Source organism: Schistocerca serialis, chromosome 9, assembly GCF_023864345.2.
Source record: "Schistocerca serialis cubense isolate TAMUIC-IGC-003099 chromosome 9, iqSchSeri2.2, whole genome shotgun sequence".
Taxonomy (NCBI): Eukaryota; Metazoa; Arthropoda; class Insecta; order Orthoptera; family Acrididae; genus Schistocerca; species Schistocerca serialis.
In genome coordinates, this window is record NC_064646.1 from 69,851,168 (window position 1) to 69,875,773 (window position 24,606).

Sequence of the window (24,606 nt, forward strand, 5' to 3'; positions counted from 1 at the left end):
TTCTTCAGAACAATAAAACCCACAAGTGCCTAAGAAGACCTTTGTCAATGATTAAAAGACCACCATAGCTAACATCTAAGTATCTACTTGCTGCATCTGACACCTCGGCTGATACGAATTTAAGAACCTTCAACATCACAGCACGTCAGCAATCGTTGGTTAATATATTAAAAAACTAGAAACCCGTCTCGATTGCGAAAAAAGCACCTAGTGTTAACCTAGGTTTCGACATAGATAACTACACCTTCTTCAGAACAATAAAACCCACAAGTGCCTAAGAAGACCTTTGTCAATGATTAAAAGACCACCATAGCTAACATCTAAGTATCTACTTGCTGCATCTGACACCTTGGCTGGTATGAATTTAAGAACCTTCAACATCGCAGCGCGTCAGCAATTGTTGGTTAATATATTAAAAAACTAGAAACCCGCCTCGATTGCGAAAATGTATGTAAATGGATGTAAGTGAGCGACCATTTGTAGTTGCAGTTTATGGCGGGTCATGGCCCATCGAACACAGGCCTGTGTGAGGTGGAGGTTACACCATTAAGTTAAGCAGTGGTTTAGACTTTGTATATATGTACTGTTTGTGTTTGCCTTTTTTCGTTTATAAATTTATAGCTATGGTGGTCTTTTAATCGTTGACAAAGGTCTTCTTAGGCACTTGTGGGTTTTATTGTTCTGAAGAAGGTGTAGTTATCTACGCCGAAACCTAGGTTAACACTAGGTGCTTTTTTTCACAATCGAGGCGGGTTTCTAGTTTTTTAATAATTTAATACCACCATTACTCTGATGATGCCTTATTGTTGAGCATGCTTTCATAATGTATCTGATACATCTGTAGTTCTGCTGACTTTGATAAATGAAGTAATATGAATTTTTTTAGCACATTCATCTTGGTTGATGACAGGAGTGCTAATATGTTACTAACTTTATGAGGGTGTTGTGCTAAACCATTTAACGCTGTCATGAACTTATTATCTTCAGTGATACTGTAGTTTTGTATAATTAATTCTATTATGCAAAGCCATGTTTGTGGTTCTAAAAGCTGACAGGATGGGCATTTGGGTATACCTTTCCTTTTATGTTGCATTTGCCCATCCATATTTTGCCTGAGATATTGGCAAACTCTCTTGAGACACTCACAGCATGGTTCAAAATGCAGGGCAACACTTACGCGTCTGTGTCTGCTGTAGAGATAGCTTTGGACATATAACTTGTGCATTTCTTGGTTGTGCAGATACTGGCAAACCTTGGGACATTTCTTGACACTGAAAATTGAAGCTCAGCATGGTAGATCTGATGAACAGCGTTCACTGATTGTGTACATAACCAGCACTGTCACAATCATACACAGTTCACCACCCGATGAAACACTAGTTACAGCTACCCATACTGGCGAAGTCAATATGTTGCATGTTCACTTCCCCATAACTGCTACACACACTTTTTTCTTGCACTCTTGGGTTTCGGATTTCTGCAGTTCATACATATCTTAGGAATTCTGGTAGGTGAGGTCCCTATCTTGCCATAGAAGTCGATGAATGTTCATGTGGATAGCTTACAGCACCTGTTTTGTGCGCTCACTGGGGGTACCAGTACAGTAAACTAATGTCCTTATTGTGTATATGCCTTTGAAGAAGCCACATTTTTTGTTTGTGTGAGGATCTTTCCCAATATCGACCATGTTTGGATTGACCATTAAACAGTTATTGCTTCATTGCTATGAGGTGTTCTTCACGAAGTGGGTTATGTAGATAGAAATTCTTTTCACAGAAGCTCTGGAAGTAATCTTTGTAACTGTCATACAAACTACTCAACAAATTTCTTCCCTGAAAAATATTATTCCTTTCATTACATTGTGTACTGTTAGACCAATATTTGGGTAATAATTCTTTAATTAACTCCTTATGTGACTGGCAATACTGTCCTGCTCTCATTTTCCATAAGAGAGCATGCACTTCCGTTCTACCGGGACACAGTCTATCTTTCTCCTGTCATCTAATTTCTCTGGTAATACACCTTGAAACCTTTTTACAAACACCTTGGGATGTAGTCTCTCTTGTGATGTAAAATTGTGGAATATACACACCTCTAAATAGTGGTCCTCATTGCTAATGTTTTCACAATTATTATTGTTATTAATATAATAAGCTTTCTTAATTTTGAGTCTAACGTTTCTCCTAATCTTTCACCAAAGATGTCAGTGGCCCTGGCAGTAAAATCACTGGCCTCTTGCCAAATAGCAGCTACACTGTCAAATATCTCTTTAGTATAAACTTTTACAAAATTTTGCACTGACTCTATTCTGTTAGAAAACACTGACCCAGTTTCATTGAATTTCCTGTTTAACTTAGAGACCAACACATAATGTTTTTAAATCTCATTGGAAGTTTTAGTATTCTGTTTGAGGTCCTTGCTACATTTATCACGATTTTCAGCCTTGGTTACTCCAGAAATTATTCAGTCTAACAAATCCTTAGCTTCTGCCTCTGTTCCTCTAATATGTCCCCTATTCTTTCATCCACTTCTGTAAATATTTTGTCAGTCTGTCTGATTTATTCCTCTAATTTATCCTCACCATTTCCTCCTCAGGGGACACCGCCTTAACGTAGCACTGTCCGTGCGGGCGAGGAGGTTTGCGTGCTCCGGATCCGGAGGGCTATGCCGGCGGTAGCGTAGCTACCAGCAGGGTCACCCATGCCGGACAGGCCAAAGGGGAGGAGCCAGACAAAGTGTGTCCCACAACGATCCATCGCCCCCCTTTCCTATCCCAAACCTGTCCTCACCATTTCCTTTTCCTGTCATTCCCTGGTATATGTACAAAAGGGCAGAAAGACCTCTATAGGCGTGGAGAAGCCAATCTTTCTATAGGAGAAAATCCCAAATGAAAAATCCTGGTCCTCCAGGTTGGGGGTTGACGACGGGCTACCAACCCGTCCTGGAAAAAAATAATCACCGGTACTAGCATCACAGAAGAGCTTCGGATAGGACTGATCTCTGTAAAACGACCTAAGCAAGAACAAGGACTACGGAAGGAAATACAACTAGGGACCTGGAATGTCAGAAGCCTATACCAACCTGGGGCAGCAAAATGTGTAGTAAGGGAGGCAGATAAGTATCAAATTGATCTATTGGCCCTGCAAGAAACAAGGTGGACAGAAACCGGAGCTACAGAAATGGAAAACTATGTCATATTCCATGGAGCCTCAGAAACAAACCACTCACTAGGAACTGGTTTTGCAGTGAAGAAATTACTCTGTACCACTCTCATAGATTTTAAATCAATCAACCCCAGAATCTCACTCCTAACCATAGACACGGGAAAACACAAACTCACATATATAAATTGTCATGCTCCAACCGAAGAAAGCGATGACATCAAAAACGATATTTTCTACGAGGAATTAGAAATGGTTTTAGACAATGTACCAAGTGAACATTACAAAATTATCCTTGGAGATTTTAATGCGAAAATAGGGAAAGAAGCAGCCTTCATGGGGACCAAAGCACAGTTTGCATGATGTGAGCAGTGATAACGGCACTAGGCTGATTAGCTTTGCGACTGTAAAAGGCTTGTTTATAAGTAGTACTGATTTTGACAGGAGGAGAATATATAAAGGAACCTGGGTGTCTCCAGATGGGAAAACAGTGAACCAAATTGACCACCTAATTGTAGAGAAGAGAATAAAGAAGTGGATACAAAATGTTAGAACGGCAAGAGGTGCGGAATGTGGATCAGACCACTTCCTTGTCAGAGGAAGGATGAAAACAATATGAAGAGCCAGGAAGCACAAAAGAATGCAAAGAGTCACTCGATATGACCATTAGAGTCTGACTGAAGATAATATAAGAAGAACTTTCAAGATGGCACTAACAAACCGTTTTGAGGCTTTGAATGAAGAGGAAGGAGATACTGTGGTAGATCAGAACTGGAAGGCGATTGCAGAAACCATTAAAGAAACAGCCCAAGAAGTAATCCCAAAGCGAACTAGGGGAAAAAAGAGTGTGGTTCAATGAGGAGTGTGAGGGAGCTATCAGGGAGAGACAATGGGCCAAACTACTGTGGATACAAAGCAATATGCAAGAAGAAGAAAAATCGAAGTTTGAAGAAACACGACGGCAGACCCAAGCCACATTGAGGAAAGCAAAGAGAAAATATGTTAAAAGTATCATGGAGGAAGCTGAACAAGACTTTCATGGAAATAGGTATAAAGAACTTTATAGAAAAGTGAAAAGTTTTAAAGGAGGGACATACCATCAACACAGATTCATAAAAGATGCCAATGGAAGAATGTTAACAGAAGATCAAAAAATTGGAAGAAGATGGATGGAATACTTCAGAGAATTACTAAACTCTGATGAACCAACTGAACTACTTGAGTTTGATGAACTAGTAACAGTAGACCCAGAATATCCTCCACCCACCATTGAAGAGATAAGGAACTATATTAAAAACCTTAAGAATGGTAAAAGTCCAGGTGAGGACGGTATTCCTGCTGAACTTCTCAAGGCTGGAGACAAAATCCTCTGTTTCAAAATCCACAAGCTAATCGAGCAAATTTGGGTAAAACATGAAATACCAGAGGAATGGAAGGTAGCTGTGATATGCCCCATATATAAAAAGAAAGACAAATCCGTATGTGACAACTACAGGGGCATAGTGCTACTTAACACCTGTTATAAGATCTTCTCCAACTGCCTATTAGAACGAATAAAACATATAGCAACAGACATAATTGGAGAATACCAAGGAGGTTTCCAGGCAGGGCGATCAACCACGGACCAGATTTTTGTCCTAAAACAGGTCTGTGAAAAAATTTACGAATACGGACGAGAGATACATCTCCTGTTTGTAGACTTCAAGAAGGCTTACGACAGTATACATAGACCTAGCCTGATTAGAACTATGACAGAGTTTGGTATACCAAAGAAGTTGGTCAAACTGGTAGAGGTATGCCTAAATGACACAAAACTTAAGGTTAAGGTACGCAATCAAATGACAGAAAGCGTCCAAGTTGTAACAGGATTATGCCAAGGAGATGGGCTATCACCTGTCCTCTTCAACTTGGCACTCGAGAAGGTAATGCGGGATTTCAACAAAGAAAACATCAAGGGCATTCAAATTGGTAATGAACACATTACATATCTGGCCTATGCAGATGACATTGCACTATTAGCATGCACACAAGAAGATCTGAAGAGAAGTATCCAGACCTCGGAGTTATTGGCAGCTAGGATCGGTCTACAAATTAACTCTGAAAAGACAGAGTATATGACCATAGGAAGAAAGATCCAGAATTCTCAAGATTTAATTGTGAACACCACCAGATATAAACATGTGAAAGAGTTCAAATACCTTGGATCATTTTTTACAGAAGTAACATCAACTGAAGCAGAGATAAAAGCACGACTGCAGGCGGGAAACAGATACTATCACTCTCTAGACCCTATATTAAAATGTAGAAGTGTCTCGCAACAACTAAAGCTACGGTTGTATAAGACGTTAATAATGCCAGTAGTACTTTACGGTTTTCAAACCTGGAGCACTCGAAAACAAGACCTTAAGCGACTGCTAACATTTGAAAGGAAAGTCCTCAGGAAAATATTTGGACCAGTCAGAGATCAGACTACTGGAGAATGGAGAAGACGCCATAACACTGAATTAGAAGAGCTGTACAGGGAGCCTAACATCTTGGGAGTGATGAGAAGCAAAAGACTGCAATGGGCTGGACATGTTGTTAGAATGGAGGCAACAAGATGGCCCAAAATCACAATGGACTGGATCCCGTCAGGCAGCAGACCAGTGGGAAGACCTAGAAAGAGGTGGATCGATGGAGTGAGAGAAGACCTGTTGCAGCTGGGAGTCACGGAAAACTGGAGACAGGTAGCAGAAGACAGAGACGGATGGAGAGCTCTAACTGTGGTGGCGCGCGGTCCTCTGGGTTTGATCGCGTGATGAAGAAGAAGAATTTATCAGTGGATCTTTTATTAGTTTCCTGAATGAATTTCATCAGCTGTTGGTTAGTAAACCAAGCAATTTCTTCTATTTTCTTATTAGTTGCATCCACCTTATCTTCTCAGTTTCTTCTAATTTCTTGTTAGTTGCTTCTAGTTTCTTGTTATTTGCATCTATAGTTGTATTTAATTGTTTCTTAGCATTCCTAACAGTTTATTCCATTTTCTTTATTACAACTGTGCACATTCCCTGCATATTAAATTCTGTGTCCTTACTCCACATTTTCTCACAATGAACACTTTCTTCCTTGAAGATGGGTTATCCCAGAACATTATTCCATATGACATTATGGAATGAAAGTACGCAAATTATATCAACTTACTGATTAGTCTCTCCCCATGATTTTCAATGATTCTAAGTGCAAATGTGGCTGAAGTAAGTTGTTTTGGGAGTTCCAAAATGTGTTTTTTCCCATTTAAATTCTTATCGATATGACCCCCCAACTTTTCAGAACTGAATATATTGTATCTTTTTAAAATTAAGTGTGAGACTATTCACAGAAAACCAGTCAATGATATTTTAAGAATTCTGTTTACCACTTCTGTACATGTGCTTGTATTGATTATAATACTCGTGCCATCTACAAAAGAACTAATTCTGCTTGTGGTATACTAGATGGAAGATCTTTCAAATAATATGAGGAATATTGGTGGACATAAGATTGATCCTTTAAGAACCCCATATGTGATTTCTCCCCAGTCATAATTATGTGCCGTTGATAAAATATTGATGTATAAATACTAATGAAACATCGATATATCAATAATTATTCCAGAAACATTGATAATTGTTGGTGATATCTTTCCACTGATATACTGATATTGAAATGGCAACATTGAGTGCTGATACAGGTGTGGTTTTAAAAGTTTTCGGAATGGAATAGAAAAAAGTACTTACATCACTGACACTTTTTTTTATTTTTCAATGTAGTCTCCTTGTAGATTAAAGCACTTGGTTCAATGTTCTTCCAGTGTCTTGATCCCATCTCGAAAATGAGTTTCCTCCAGGCCTGAAAAATAGTTGTCAACTCCAGCTATCAATTCTTTGTTTGAAGTGAATCTTCATCCACCAAGAAAAATTTACAGTTTCAGGAAGAGATGGAAGACTGACGGAGCTATGTCAGCTAAATAAGGTGGGTGTGGCAACAATTTGTACCTTAGTTTGTGTAATTTTGCCATGGTGATGGCACATGTGTGCAGGTGCACATTAAGAGTTGCAGCACCCATCTTGCAGATAATTTTTTCATTTCTAATCCCTCAGTTAAAATGTGATATACTCTTTCAGATGACATTTGGCAAGCATGAGCAATTTCACGCACTTTCAATCGGCAATCCTCCATGACCATTTTGTGCACCTTTGCAATGATTTCAGGAGTAGTGACACATTTTGGCCAACCACTGCATGGATCATCATCTAAGCTCTCCCAACCAAATTTAAATTCATTTGTCCACTTGGCAACAGTTGAATATGAAGTAGCAGAGTCCCCCAGTGTATTATGGAAATCAGCATGAATGTCCTTTGCTTTCATACGTTTCATTACAAAGTACATAATCACTGCTCAAATCTCTTTTTTTTTTTTTTTTTTTTTTTTTTCCCCATGTTCGCAAATCAATATGTGGGAACAACAACAGAGCCATGCCACTACTGCCACAGCTCTCTTCCAAGAGCATTGATGTGGCACGTGCAGTGTGCTCTTTCTTTACATCAGTATTCTTCAAAAACAGTTGCTGAAAATGATGAACAAAAATTTAAATGACAAGATTTGTCTTTGCAGTGAGTGGAGGTGCATGAGGGGAAATGCTGATATAATCAGCACTTGGCACTACCAACAGAAACCACATTTAACTTCACGATACAATTTCAACACTAGAAAAGCTGGGTCACTGGTATTTGCAGAAATGAAAATACAGGGAAGTCGCCATGAAGTGCTCTGGACAAATCCAGTTTGTAATGAAACTGAACGATGGACCCATCGGACACCTTTCATCGTGTGACACACACACACACACACACACACACACACACACACACACACAGTTGCCATTGTTAGTAAAGTGTTAATCGCCAAGAATGAGCATGCATTGTCTTCCTTTCAGTTCTTGCTTTAAGAGGGATAAACTGGCTGCTAGCTTGTTGATGTACAGAGTATCTAATAATAGATCAATAATTAAGTATACTGCTCTAGAACTGGCAGTATATTTACAATCTGCAGCTGACATATCTTTAAACTGGTACAATAAAATGATATATCGATATTTTATTTTGATATATCAAGGGGCAATAATGACGTTTTTTTAACTATCAATATATCGTATTTAAAATAATAGAGGGAAACATTCCACATGGGAAAAATATATCTAAAAACAAAGATGATGTGACTTACCAAACGAAAGCGCTGGCAGGTCGATAGACACACAAACATACACACAAAATTCAAGCTTTCGCAACAAACTGTTGCCTCATCAGGAAAGAGGGAAGGAGAGGGAAAGACGAAAGGATGTGGGTTTTAAGGGAGAGGGTAAGGAGTCATTCCAATCCTGGGAGCGGAAAGACTTACCTTAGGGGGAAAATAGGACGGGTATACACTCGCGCACACACACATATCCATCCACACATAGTGTCTCTTTGTGTGTGTGTGTGTGTGTGTGTGTGTGTGTGTGTGTGTGTGTGCGCGCGCGCACGAGTGTATACCCGTCCTTTTTTCCCCCTAAGGTAAGTCTTTCTGCTCCCGGGATTGGTATGACTCCTTACCCTCTCCCTTAAAACCCACATCCTTTCGTCTTTCCCTCTCCTTCCCTCTTTCCTGATGAGGCAACAGTTTGTTGCGAAAGCTTGAATTTTGTGTGAATGTTTGTGTTTGTTTGTGTGTATGTTTGTGTTTGTTTGTGTGTCTATCGACCTGCCAGCGCTTTCGTTTAGTAAGTCACATCACCTTTGTTTTTAGAAATATATCGTCTTTCTAACATTTTAAAAACATCATCAATCCTACCCTGGAATAAACTGCCTGAATTAACTAAGTTCAACTTTCTGCATTATTTTGGTCACATATGACATTATCCATTGGTTTGCTATACCATCAGGGCCATAAAATGTCAATTTACCTAGGAGAATACTGTATTCACACAGTCAAATGGCATAGAGCGCTTGCAGAAAATACCAACTGATACTGTCTTATTATTTAATGCTTGTAAAATAGAATAACTCTTCTGAAACCCAAACTGATTTGCTAAGGATACTGTTGTTGCTTACGTGAGATACTATTCTACAATACGTCATCTTCTCAAACATTTTGGAGAATAATGTCAGCAGTGAAATAGGTCGGTAGTTATTGACATCTATCTTATCAGTTTGCTTAAAGAGGGGTTTAAGAACAGCATATTTCAGTCCCTTTGGAAAAATGCCTTGAGATAGTGATGCATTACATGTTGCACATAAGACTGACCTTATTGCTGGTAACATATTTGTAGTACTCTATTGGAAACACTGTCAAAACCAGATGAATTTTTATTTTTAAGAGAATGTATAATTTTCTTAATTTCAGAGGAAGAAGAAGTTGGTGATTCATAAAATTCAGTCATATGAATGTAAGTTACATTATTAGCATACTGCTGTTGCTCTCGAATGCTTTCTACTATATTTAAGAAGTGGTTATTGAACGCATTACTACCTGTGCCCTTCCATTCAGTTCAATAGTGATGTCTTGGTTTATGACAGGTTGTCCTGTCTCTCATTTCACTACATTCCATATAGACTTAAGCCTGTTGTTGAAAGTACTGATTTCTGACATGTGCATGTTCTTTGATTTTTTAATATCCTTTCTTGGTAGTGTTGAATAGTTTTTGTAATGTGCAGCTACTGCAGGACCCCTACCTGTTCTTGTCAAAAGATACATTTCCCTTTTCCTTTCACAAGATACTTTAATCCCTCCAGTGATCCAAGGTTTTTATATGGTTGTTTAGTGTCCTTTCTCATTAGCTTATGTGGAAAGCTATTTTAAAATGATACGAATTAGTTATGGGTTCTAGTGTTGTAGGATTGCTGAATCAGGAAGAATCCGCAAGACTTTAAGCATTGTTCCATCACTGTGGATGAAACATGGATACATTACCATACTTCTGAGACCAAACAACAATCTAAAAAATGGGTTACCAAGGAAGAATCTGCACCAAAAAAGGTGAAGACCATTCCTGCAGCCGGAAAGGTTATGGCGACTGTCTTTTGGGATTCGCAAGGGATAATCCTCATCAACTATCTGAAAAAGGGTAAAACTATTACAGGTGCATATTATTCATCGTTATTGGACTGTTTGAAAACCGAGCTACAAGAAAAACACTGGTGAACCGGTGAACCATCCTTGCAACACTTCACACGATTCTGTTTTTGGTCAAGTGTGAGCAATCGCAGAACCCATCTTGCGGATAGCTTTCTCATGTCCAAATGTTTATGCAAAATATTATGTACCCATTCATTTGAGATGCCCACAGCACTAGCAATCTCATGCACATTAACTCTTCTGTCATTCATCACCATATCATGGATTTTATCAATGATTTCTGGAGTCGTAACCTCCACAAGAACGTTCAGCATCTCTTGTGCCCATATGGCCAGTCCAAAAATTTTGAAACTACTTATAAACTGTTCTAATTGAAGGTGCAGAGTCACTGTAATGTTTACCAAGCTTCTCTTTAGTCCCCTGAGGTGTTTTACCTGCTGTAAAGTAATGTTTGATCACCACACAAAATTCTTTTTCGTCCATTTTTTGACAATCACTCGGCTTCCTTGATTCACACGAATGCCAAACACAAAGAAATAGACCAATATGGCTGAAACTTGGTGTGCGTTCTTTCCAAAGATGCTACTAACTAAACATGACCTCAATACACGTCAGTGGTGCCATCTCTCGGATCCCGCATGGACTTTTCAAACGTCTCTCGTACATTACATTACATTAGTAACTGAAGTCTTCGAGCCAGTGAGGGGGGCGGATGGTCCTGCCTGCCCGGGTGAATCCTCATACAGCAGTCGAGGGATCCAGGGAGGGGACAGTGGGTTGTGAGGGGCCAGGGTAGCACACCTGAATACCTGTTGCGGTACGTAGTACTTTTACTATTGATGGATCAGTACCAACAGGTAAGGGGACAGACTGGAGAAGATTAATGCGGGTTAAGTTGGCATTGGGGGAGCTGGCTCATTTGTAGAAGATACACACATTATTCGGCTGCATAACAAAAAACACTTTAGAGCTGCAAATAAAATGTGTATTGACATTCGCTACCACTTCCATATACAGGTTGATAGAATCTTCACACGAGTTGTCATCACTGACATCACATGTTCCGACGCTGGCTCCTGATATGTCACTGAATCCTAACAGGTCTCACACACACCTGTAGCATGTGTAGCAGGGGGTCGGGGCTGACTGGGTGGGGTATTGGGCAGTTCTCCCAGAGACCACGCCGGTTTTAGGCGGCAGACAGAAACCGTTTGAGGTGTGCCATTAATGAGCACTACAAACGTGTTGGTATGCCATGATATGATTCTGTGCAGGCCCAAGTATGAAGGTCTGAGTGCTGGTCGGACAGTGTCATCGTGCACCATGACGTGAGTGCACGACACTAAGTACTTATGCAGAAATACCGGAGGGAGCGAGTGCGGTTGAGGTGGAGACACGAGAATGTTAGCGATTAGCTCCTTAAGATGCCCAACGAATGTCAAGTCGCAGATTTGATCTGAAGGAAGTGAAGGCTCGCCTAGCTCTGCTGGGAGTGTGATTGGTTCTCCGTACAGTACTTCTGCCAGGGATGCACCAAGCTCTTTGTAAACGGCCCGATCGCCTAACCTTACCTATGGTAAGGCGTCGGCCCACTCACCTCTGTGGCACATCAGGGAAGCTTTAAGCATTTGGTGCCAGTGTTTGACAAGCTCATTGCTCTGGGGGTGGTATGCTGTAGTCCTAAATCGTTTCACCCCACACAGATCACAAAGCTATTGGAAGAGGGCAGATTTGAACTGGCGGCCCTGGTCAGTGGTGATAGAAACTGGGCAGCCGAAGCGCGAGATCCAAATTAATAAAAGGGCTCGGCCCACTGCGTCAGCTGTGATAGTAATGAGAGGAATTACCTCTACCCAGAGGATAAGCCTGTCAATGGCGGACAGTATATCATTGTGTATGTGCTGGAATCATCGTTTTGCTACATTGAACGTACCCATTGGGGGCTGTGCACGACGTCCTACTTTTGTGCGCTGTCGAGCCACACATGCTTGCACCCAACTGTTTTATCACCTTGGACCAAACGAAATGTTCATATACCAGATGTGTGGTGGCGCGAATGCCAGGGTGTGCCAAGTCGTGGATGCTATTAAAAAGTCCTGGTGGAGAGGTGCAGGAATCACTGGACATATGCGTCCTGTTGAAATGTCACACCAGATGGGTGATGAAAACCCAGGAAGTGTCCATAACTCTATTTTGCATCCTGTTTTAACATCAGAGTGCAGTGTGGTGAGTTCGGTATCCTCTGTCCGCAATTTAGGGAGTTCGCTGAGGTCCAGTTGTGAAGATAAAACTGACACATGAGATAGAAAATCGGCGACGACATTGTCTGCCCCTCTGACATAGTGTATGTTGTTCATAAACTGACATATGAGGTCCATATGCTGAAAACATCTCGGGGATGATTCCATGCCTGGGATACGGAAAGCGTATACCAATGGCTTGTGGTTGGTAAATAGCACAAGATGGTGACCTTCGATATCATCTTGGAAATATTTGATAGCGGCGTAAATCGCAAACAGTTCCCGGTCAAAGGTCGACCATTTATGTTGGGAAGCAGACAGTTTGTGGGAGAAAAATCTGAGCAGCTTCACAACAGAACCCATAGATTGCTGAAGTACCGCCCCCTCTGCTGTATCACTTGCATCTGTAGTAAGCGAGATGGGAGCATCAGGAATGGGGTGAGCAAGTGTAATGGCTGTCTGTAAGGCTGACTTTAGGTTATTAAATGTGCAATGCATATCTGGAGTTCATGTGACTGCCCGAGACCCTGAAGTGTTTTTTCCTGCGAGAGCACCAGCCAGTGGGGTTTGTATGTCGGCGGTGTGGGGGATGTGCTTGCGGTAGTAATGGGGGCCCTGAAAATCTTTGGGCAAAGGCACCATACTAATGGCCTCGACCCGTTTGGGTAGGAGGTGGATGTCGTCGGCAGAAACCCCATGGCCCAGAAAAGTGGCACTAGTGCGGCGGAGGTGTGACTTAGCATTGTTCACTGTGACACCATTTGCTTTTAATAGTTGGAGTTCATGTTCCTCAAGGGAGGAAGAAAAAATTAACAAAGTCATCCAGGTAGGCATATGCAAAGTCCAGTTTTCCAACCAACAAGTCGATGAACCATTGCCACATCTGTGCAGCATTTTTCAGGCCGAACGGCATAAACAAATACTCAAACCACCTGAATGGGGTGATGATAGCAGTTTTTCCAACATCCTCCGGTGCCATTGGCAGTTGGTGATACAACTTGTGACAGTCGATTACATGGAAAATTTGTGCCCCGTGCAGTTGGGAAGCAAAGTCTTGAATATTTGTGATGGGATAATTATCTAGAATTATTCTGGTGTTAAGCACCTGATAGTCACTGCAGAGGCAGAAAGTGTCATCTTTCTTGGGCATCAAATGAATGGGTGACGACCAACTACTAGAAAAAGGGCAAATAGTCTTATTATCTAAAAGTTCCTGGATTTAAATGCCTAGCCTTTGCACATACTGGTGGACCTTCTGTGGTATTGATTCTGTGGACAGTACCATTGTTGACTGTGAATACCGATGGGGATGATGGACCTGCACCTGATGTACCATGACTAACCTGTACCATCTGGCCTACAGCGCTCTCATGACTACTACTTAGAAGCAAGACTCTCTTCTTCCTACTCCTCAGAAAAGAGTCTTGCTCACACGGTCAAATTCGAGAACCTGAAAGAACCGCCAATACCTCAGTGTTGTTAATTACGTTCTTCTTCACACTCTGGACGTCTGTAACAGTTTCTTTGCCTCAATGAGCGTCAGGCATTCCATCGTTCATTTACAAGTTGGATCATTGCTCTTTAATACGTTCCTGTGAAAAATTTACTTCCCATCATAGTAGTCATGAGAGCGCTGTAGGCCAGATGGTACAGGAAAAATTAGACACAGGGTACCAGGTCACAAGTATTGTGAAGCCAAATGTTAGCCTTAACCAGATGGTGGAGGACATAGGGAATTTGTGCAAAGGTTTTGTCAAAGAGGATCAGGCTATTATAGTTGGTGCACCAGGGAAAAGACTGGATAAGAACAGTAAGTACAGCATTAGGGGTGACCTGAATGAAATATAAATAGTAACTACACCCACAAATGTGGGATTTGTGTAGGTCTTGCAGCATCATGAGCAGCCCTTAATAAATACTGCTGTGAACTGTTTGAACACTGAGTTGAGCAGGCTGCTGCTGTTTGTGGCAAACATTGAATTTCTTTGCTAGAAGTCTGCTGCATCCTACTGTGACTTACAACTGGTGAGGCTCTTTCCCTCCTACTTCAGGTAACAAGCCAAATTTGTTTGCTACTGTTAGTTGAAATGTAGATGGAGTTAGTTAAAGAGCTGTTCTTCTTTCACCCATTGGTTGTTATCTTCACCAAGTTCCCAAAACCTCTTTCCCCTTTCAACCTATCTAGTACAAATTTCACATGAAATAATTCAACCTGAATAGCACAAATCTTTGCCTTCTGCTCATCATTTCTCTTGTGTTTTTTGCAAAGCATACAGTTACCTGTGAGAGCCTCATTGAGTTTCTCATTCAGTTCCCACTACAGTCACCCTAGTGAAATTCCAACCCACTTTCTACACATACCACTCTCCCTGCGACTCTCCTACGGTGACAGTCACTCTTCTCACACATTGTAACACAGATTACATGCTTAAAAATAGAATTAAATCACTTAAACTTTACACTACATGAATTTTCAAAACTTGTGAGCAGCAAAAATTAGACCTACATGTTAAATAAGTGCATATAATTCTTAGGAAAAACAATTTTATTTCCATTTTTAAGTTTTTTCCATTACTCTTAACATAGTTTGTTTACAAAAAAGTGTAACATTTATTTGTTAACATTGCTTTTTTTGTTATTTTTAATCCTCTCATACTGAAACAGGTAGTTTTACTCAATGTGCTGCAACTGAATGTTGCATGTACAGCAGATAAAAATGTTCTATTTTCTAAGAGGAGTCTCCTACAAAAAATATTAGAAGAATGTCTCCAGTATTATTTACTGTGATAAACACACTGAAAAATAGTCTCACAGGAAAGCATTTCTCCACAAATTATTTATGGTAGTTGACTCAACAAATATATTTTGCAATGTACAATCTACAAGTTTACATGAACTCTGCAGAGAAATAAACATAGGCAGGAATTTAATTTTAAATGGTCTCTCATATAAAGAATGCTCAGTCAATATGAGCCCTGTAAATCTTCATGAACAGATCACATTAAACAACACAAAGTTTTTGGCAAGTGATATACATAAAGAGATGCTTATCTCTATGTCATTAATACTCTTACAGTCTGTTGTATAAACAGAAAGCTGTACTCTTGAGAGCATGTGGTAGCTCCTGAAGAGTGATACAGTGCATGGTAGATTTTACCAGTGAAACTGTTTGCAGCACAAGGTCAGAACCATGTTTAACTTAAAATCTAGACTCCCAGTCTAGAGTCTTTTCCACCCTATGAAGTGATTTTTAACTTAGCAATGACAGTGTGACTATGCTGCACTGGAAACCAGAACTAATTATGAACTAAGACATCTTGTTTAATAAAGAAACAAGCAAGTCTAGTAACTTGAGTAAACTTCTTACAGATGCAAACACACAAGACCTTCAAGCCCATTTAAAGACAGTGTAGATCTACTGAAATTATGCTACTCTGGCATAGTTCCAAGACACACGTAGCCTACCTCTTTCAGAAGATATAATATAACACTCATGCATGGTTAATATCTTGAGTTCGGGAACATTACCATGACAATAATTTAAATAGTTACTGATGAAGCAGTATCCGAGACTTCAGTAACAGTATGTAACTTACTTCCTGGCTTCAGTGTGCTGGATTTTTGGATTTTGTTTCCACTTTGTTAGCAGTACTTTCACTGCACTGTTCTACGACAACTGTCAATAGAACTAAAAGAATGCAATTATGCTGTGATGCATTCACTGACACACTATGGCAGTCCACTTCTGTGAGTGTTGTGCCTGGACTGTTGACTACCCAGGACTCATCACTGTGTTGCCAGCTTCTGGAAGCTGAGCAGCAGTGGCCCTTGTGGCTTCCGGAGGAAGGTTTTGGGGTCCAGAAGCAGAGGAACTGGCGTATGCACTGTGGGACCAACGACGAAGTTGCTGAGGATGTGCACAAGACCAAGACGCACCTGCATCAGACCCATCCTCATTCCTGTAACAAAAGCATATGTTTGTAACAGCATAGCACACAGACATTACAGAATCTCTTGTGTAAACCGTGTAATAGCATATATGTTTGGTCCTATGTGGATATGTGGAACTTAAGAGTGGAATGTCGCCAAAAGGCAAAGTGTGGTATGGTAGATAAGGGAGACCACCCCAAATACATTCAGAATGAATAAATGTATCAAGGTGCACATTTTGTAAACTACAGTGGACAATTTTGTAATGTACGCAATTAATGACTCCAACTTTTTAAAAAATACTTTTTTCATTGGAAAATGACTTCAAAGAGGAATTCAATGACATAATGTGTGGAAGACAATCAAATAGAAACAAATTAATAGCACTGCAAACCACTGTCCCACAGCCACGAGAAGCAGTGCCACCAGTACCTGCTCTAGTGTATCAAATGCAAACAAATACCTAATGGAGGTACAGTTTATGTGTTTACATTCATCCTAGAAGCCCAACAGTCTGTGCTCATCTGTTGTAGCAATCAGACAACTTGCCCTTGAAACTGTATAGACTTTAACAATTATAAGACATCCAAAAAAGTGTGTGTGTTCTGGCACCACTTGGTGAGCAGATTTTTTTATCTATCCAGTTACATTATTTTAATATAATAGAGGGAAACATTCCACGTGGGAAAAATATATCTAAAAACAAAGATGATGTGACTTATCAAACGAAAGCGCTGGCAGGTCGATAGACACACAAACAAACACAAACATACACACAAAATTCAAGCTTTTGCAACAAACTGTTGCCTCATCAGGAAAGAGGGAAGGAGAGGGAAAGATGAAAGGATGTGGGTTTTAAGGGAGAGGGAAAGGAGTCATTCCAATACCGGGAGCGGAAAGACTTACCTTAGGGGGAAAAAAGGAGGAAAAAAGGACGGGTATACACTCGCGCACACACACACACACACATATCCATCCACACATATACAGACACAAGCAGACATATTTAAAGACAAAGAGTTACATTATTACATTATTTTGTTGAAAAGTGGATATGGTTTTTGTTTTTGATGAAATCATAAAACCTTTGCATCCAATCCTTTCAAATATAATTTAAAAAAATTAAGAAACTGGAACTGAATAATAAAATACACCAACAGTAAAGAACAGTAACTGATGAGAAAAAAGCCACTAAAATTTGACAGTGGTAATATGCAGTATACACATCACTAAGAGGCAGCTTGAATGTGCAAGTGCAATCAGCCAGAGGAGTGTTCCATGGATACTATATTCCAATGCAGTTCATCCTTTCCACATTCTGCTTCATCAACAGCTCCACGTCAATAACTTCGAAAACCTGTTATGGTTCAGGGGCAGGCTTTTCAGGAATCACATAATTGGTCCCTGTATTATTGGTGCAACTTAAAATAGCCACAAGTATCCACAGTTAACAGATACGCTGCCACAAATATTAGAGGACACCCCACTGTGGTTTTAACGTGATGTGCGTCACACTTACTCACATAGATAGTTGCAACAGAGCTTCTTAACAGAAGATTTGGATATTGGTTGCACTGACTGTTCTGGAAACACAAAATGATTCGTATTCTCTTCAGACTTTACAGCTTGGAATTTTCATCTGTGCATTAAATTAAAACAAGAGTTCTACAAGCAAATACTGAAGAATCATTGAGATGTGATGCAACAAGAGCCTGTGCTATGATAAGTCCAGTTTAAATTAAGCACGAAGATGGATGTAGTTATGTATACTGTGAGACCAGCTGTCATACTGGAATGAAATTCATGTTACCTAAGCAACTCATAATTATGACAGCTAAGTGCTCTTCAATATGCCGAGAAGCATGTGGGCTCTGAGTTCTTTACTCTTTCTGATTCCAGATCAGCATTCGAACTATTCCAAGGCATCTGCACTGTGGACAGTCCCACCAGCCAATAGCATAGATATCATGAATCTGAGGTTACAGATGATAAGCAGGAATCAGGAAGTTAAAATGTGCTGGGTAAAAGTCCACTGTGGCATACCTGGCAATGAAAGAGTAGATAAGCTAGCCAAAGCAGCTGTCTATGATTGAGTAAAAGGATACATGGAATAATCAGCCACAGATCTTTTAAACATAATTAAATCAGCAATCTGGGAGAAATGTAATTCTGAATGGCAACAAACCGTTAAATACAAAGGCACAGAAATCTTGCCAAAGTGAACCCACTGCTGATTCCAAGTTTCTGGCACAAGAAAAATCAGTGCTTCCAAAGACTGATGAACACTACAAGACACCTCACATTGAACCACAGCTATTACAGGAAGCATCTACACCATACTGGTCTGGTGACATTCCTATTGTGCATTCACATCATTTTTGGCTATGCAAACAGATACTGTCTACAAGTTACCTCCTACATTGTCTGGTTGATTGAAAGACTTGACAATGTGTCACTCTTCATGCCTTTTCATTGGAGGAGCAGGTCAACTTCTAAGATGATTCTACTGTATTTTAAGTTTATAGTGATGCATAATGTATTAAATCCAATGTTTGATGTGTTGAACCTTATATGTATGATGACACCTGATCCTGGTCAGATGAAAAAATTGCAAAGACTCAACATTTTTAGCACAGTCAAGCACATGAACTGTTCCCAAGTTACATGCTTGTTTGCATTTGGTACAGTAGAAGAGATATTTGTAGGACCTCTTCTCTTGAAGGCAGAAGGGTTAGTTTTGCAGTGCTGTTACTGTTTCACCAATATCCACACACATTAAGCCTTTAAAATCCTCTTTAAAGGGTCTCCTCAATGACACAAAAGGTATATATTACCATTTTCAAACATGAAAGATTTGTGTCATATTTTGGAAGCTATAAAAGTTGAAAAATCTCTTGCCTACATCAGAGAATTTACCACACTGTCACCTATAACTTAGCAAAATCTGCAACTCAACACGTTTACTTGTTATGATTGCATTTGAGTTGGTCTGTCTTAGCTGCCTCACCAATTGTGCCCACTTTTGCAGTTTATGAGATGACATAGACAGTTCTTGTTATGGACCTACTGTTCATAGCCAGAGTGTAAGTTTGTGGTTCCAGAAACCATACATAAGCAACTCCACTTCTTAAAGTTCTAAAGCATAATTTCTCAGATACAAATGGACAGAGCAAAAAAAAAGTTGTTACCAATATTTGAATTGAATTTTAGCTTGTCCTTTTCATACACTAATATAGTATTTTTAAAATAATAAATAGTAAATTCAAACAATGGAAAATCCAGGATGGAATGTAACAATATTAGAGAAGGAAAGTTGCTATTCAACATATAGCGGAGATCCTGAGTCAAGATAGGCACAGCAAAAAGATTCACACAATATAGCTTTCGGCCATTAAAGCCTTTGTCAGCAATACACACACATACACTCACACAAATGCAACTTGCACACACGTCTGCAGTCTCAGACAACTGAAAGCACACTGCGAGCAGCAGCATGATGGTAGTGGCGACTGGATTGGGGGGGGGGGGGGGGGGGTAAGGAGGAGGCTGGGGTGGGGAGGGGGAGGGATAGTATGGTGGGGGTGGTGGACAGTGAAGTGCTGCAGTTTAGACGGAGGGCAGGAGAGAAGGTGCGGACGGGTAAGTAGTAGAAAGGAGAGAAAAAAAAGAAATTAAAAGACTGGGTGTAGTGGTAAAATGATGGCTGTGTAGTGCTGGAATGGGAACAGGGAGGGGCTGGATGAAGTTTGAGGCCAGGAGGGTTATGGGAACATACGATGTATTGCAGGGAAAGTCCCACCTGGCAATTCAGAAAAGCTGGTGTTGGTGGGAAGGATCCATATGGCACAGGCTGTGAAGCAGTCATTGAGATGAGGGTTATCATGTTTGGCAGCATGTTCAGCAACAGGGTGGTCCACTTGTTTTTTGGGCACAGTTTGTCGGTGGCCATTCATGTGGACAGACAGCTTGTTGGTTGTCTTGCCTACATAGAATGCAGCACGGTGGTTGCAGCTTAGCTTGTAAGTCACATGACTGGTTTCACAGGTACCCCTGCCTTTGATGGGACTGGTGATGTTAGTGACTGGACTGGAGTAGGTGGTGGTAGGAGGATGTATGGGACAGGTCTTGCATTTAGGTCTATACAGGGGTATGAGACATGAGGTAAGGCATGGGGAGCAGGGGTTATGTAAGGATGGACGAATATATTGTATAGGTTCGGTGGATGGCAGGGAGGGGTGGAATGGATAGTGGGCAGGACATTTCTCATATCAGGGCATGATGAGAGGTAATCGAAACTCTGCCGGAGTATGTAATTCAGTTGTTCCAGTCCCGGATGGTACTGAGTTACAAGGGGAATGCTCCTCTGTGGCCGGACTGTGGGAAACTGGGAAGATAAGGCATGGGAGATTTGTTTTGTACCTACCCAGCAAGCCAGTAGTGGATTATGATTTCTGCTTTCAAAAATAGAATGGGCATTGGAAAGGACGGATATAACCAATGAGAAACTGGCTATAAACGAGGACTAAGATTTGGAACATTAAATATACAAACATTGACTGGAAAGGTGGAGGAGATGGTAGAATGATGGACAGAAGGAGTTAGCTGAAACAAGATGGAAAGGAGAAGGAAGGAGACAACTGAGGAAAGGCTACCGACTGTACTGGAGTGGAAATGAGGAGGGTAGGAGAAATGGAGTTGGAATAGTAGTAAGAGACAGATTAAAAGAGGAAGTGAAGAGAATAAGTGATAGGATGATGATGACCAAAATATCACTCAAGGGGGCGACCATAGAGGTAATACAAGTGTATGCGCTTCAGGTGGGTTGCACTTTTGAGGAGAAGCAAGTGTTTGAAGAGGAAATGCAGAAGCAGATGGGAAGGAACAATATGATAGTAACGGGGGATTTAAATGCACACATTGGAAGAGAAAGACAAGGCTGCATAAGTGTGCTTGTACCAGAGGGTTGGGGCTGCCGAAATGAAGTTGAAAGACTATTTGAGTTCCGTCAAATGAATGGCTTGCTGGTTGGGAGCTCTTGGTTCAGGAAAAGCGAGAGCCACAAGATTACCTGGTACAGTCAAGACTTAAAGAGAAAGTCAATAGTTGACTACTTCCTGTACAATAGTGAGATGAATAGGAACATCACTGACATTAAGGTAATACCATCAGAGGCCTTGGATAGTGACCACCGTTTGCTGGTAATGAACCTGAGAGGGACTAAGGATGATAAAGGGACAGAAAACCAGGAAAGACATAAAAGAATATGGAAGTTGAAGGAGGAAGAAAGCAGGCTACAGTACCTACAAGTAGTAAAGGAAAGAATTCCAAAGGATGAACCAAAAATGGTAGAAGAGGGATGGGGTAGATTCAAGGAAACATTAGTAAGTGCGGCGGAAGCAATATGTGGGAGGACAAGCAACAAAAAGAGATGGAAAGAAACACCCTGGTGGAATGATAAAACAAAGGATATAGTACAGAAGAAGAATAGAGCCTTTAGAGTATGATTCCAGAAGAGAACAGTAGAGACAAGAGTATCAGGCAAGAAAGAAAGAAGCAACAAGAGTGGTGGTGGAGGAAAGAAGAAAGTGGAGGAAACAATGGATCAGAATGATGGAGGAGTATAAAGTGGACAAGATGTAAAGAATGAGAAGGAACTCAAGAATATGTGGAAGGAGTATTTTGAAGAACTCCTGAACCTGAATGAGGACCTGGATGAGGGGGGATACGCTAAGGAGAAAAAAGAGGAGGAACAGCAAATAGAAAAAGACCTTACATGAGGAGAACTGGAAGAGGCATTAGACAAGGTGAAGGGAGGGAAGTCACCAGGTCTGGACGAGCTAAGTGTAGAGATAGTGAGAGCAGCAGGAGAGGTGGGGATGCAATGGCTACATCAAGTAATGAAAATTGTGTGGAGTCAGAAGATGATCACAGAAAACTGGAAGAAGGGAATAACTGTCCCAATCTTTAAGAAGGCAAATAGAAACGAGTGCAAGAACTATGGTGGGATAACATTGTGAGTCATTGTGGAAAGATTTTTGAGAAAATTTTGGAAGCACAAATTTGGGCATAATTAGAAGGAAGAATGAGAGAAAAGCAGCATGGCTTCAGGACAGGAAGGTCCACAGTGGATCTAATTTTTGCTGTAAGACAACTGCAGGAACAGCACTATGAATATGGAATAGATCTACTAATGACCTTCCTGGACATTGAAAAAGCATATGGTAGTGTACGTAGAAGCAAAGTGTGGAAAACCCCAGAGAACAGAGGAGTAGCAAAACAGATTATTTGGAGGATAAGGGAAATGTACCATGGTAGTGTGAGCTGTGTGAAAGTGGGAGGAGAGAGATCAGCATGGATTTAATGAAAGAATGGCTTCAGGCAGGGAAGTGCACTTTCACCATTACTCTTCATTGTAGTAACGAATGATATAATGAGTACAGTAGCACAAGTAATTGGTAAAAGGGAGATGAAAGCTATGGTGTTTGCAGATGATCTGATGATTTGGGGAAATAAGGAGGAGGAAGTAAAAGAGCAGTTGGACGTGTGAGAATGAACAGTACAAGAATATGGGATGAAATTTAGTATAAGTAAGATTCAGATGTTTATCACAACAAGAAAGAAGGAGAGAGGAACAACTGGAATAAGAATTGGTGGGGAACGATTGAGGAGAGTGGAGAGTTTCAAGTACCTAGGAAGCCTTATGCAGGAAGATGGAAAAAACAACAGAGAAATAAATGAGTGGGGGAGAACAGCAGAAGCATTTTGTAAGTGTCAGAAGCCTGATATGGACCAAGTATGTACCCTAAATCAGTAAAAAGGTTATATACCGGTCATACTATGTCCCGATCCTGACGTAGGCATCAGAAACCTGGGTTATGAAAGGAAGAGAGAAAAGCAAAGTAGAAGCTAGTGAGATGAAATTCTTGAGAAACAGTATTGGAGTGACAAAGATAGACAGATTATGAAATAAGAGGATCAGCTAGTTAATGAAGGTGGAACCATTACAGGATGAGATAGAGAAATCAAGGCTGAGATGGTATGGACAGGTTAAGAGAATGGAGAAGAGGATACCCAGGAGGATACACAAGATGAAACTGGAAGGAAAAATACCAAGAGGAAGACCGAGAGACAGATGGCTAAAGGAGTAGAGGAATGTGTCCAGAAGAAAGGAGAAGACTGGACCAAGGTGAAGATGGAGAGATGGTGGCAAGACAGAAGACGATGGAGAGGCCTGTGTTCCATACAGGCCCGGCCAGAGGCTGGAAACTGTTCAAGATGATGATGATGGTGATGATCAGCTGTAGTGGTTCCCAAGGCTGTTGAACATATACAGAATTTCTGCTAATTGAGCGCTGCATCGTAAAACTGATTTAACCTTCTTCTGCATAATAAATCTGCACATCACACTTTTTACACCATTCAACATCCACTAGTTACTAAACTTCATTAACAAGATATTTTGTAGCTTCTACTGAGGGGGCTATAACTCACTTGATGCTAAAATTTTGTTCAACAGTAATTACAGTCTTTGCAGGAAAAATATTGTGCATCAGGGAAAGAGGTTATTTAAAACGACTCTTGACAGATTCATCAATTTATGCACAGTGTGAATTCTAATTGCTCTAATTTGCTTTAAAATGATATTTCAAACTATTTTTTTGAAAGGTTCTTAATTAAATACCTTGCACTTTGGTAACTTAGTTAGCTGCAAATACCTTTTTGCAATGATTTTATGTAATGACTCAAAGTTTCTGGGAACAGTTCATATAATGCATGCAATTTTTTGTGCAGGTGACTGAAGTACAGTACTTACCAATGCACTGTCTGGGCCCATCACCAAAGGGCAAGTAGGTGTAGTTAGGCCGCCCCTTTGAGTTCTCCTCACTGAACCTGTCGGGTATGAAGTGATGCGGCCGCTGCCAGTACCTCGGGTCATAGTGCAGACCCAGCACCGAGATCACCACCCCTGTGTCTTTGGGCAGCACTACAGATGTGCCGGGGATCTGGTAGTCCCGTGTTGAGCGCCTGTCCAGGAAGTTGACCACGGGATACATGCGAAGGGCCTCTGTGAGCAGGTAAAGTTAAGGATCGGTAGGGCTGTGACATAATTCTGTTTAATCCTCCACTTTTTATGTCAGTTAAGA

At 40.7% G+C, this 24,606-nt stretch overlaps 1 protein-coding gene across 1 annotated transcript in view; it reads right to left on the minus strand.

Annotated features, from left to right (window-relative positions):
• Nucleotides 1-15,059: 15,059 nt before the first annotated feature.
• LOC126418881 (cytochrome P450 6j1-like) overlaps nt 15,060-24,606 on the minus strand; it is a 141,706-nt gene continuing 132,159 nt past the window's right edge. The window contains exons 7-8 of the mRNA XM_050085882.1: nt 24,276-24,527; nt 15,060-16,491 (exon numbers count right to left, since the gene is read on the minus strand). Of these exons, the coding sequence (XP_049941839.1) occupies nt 16,319-16,491; nt 24,276-24,527 (425 nt within the window). The 3' untranslated portion in view covers nt 15,060-16,318. The remainder of the gene's footprint in view (nt 16,492-24,275; nt 24,528-24,606) is intronic.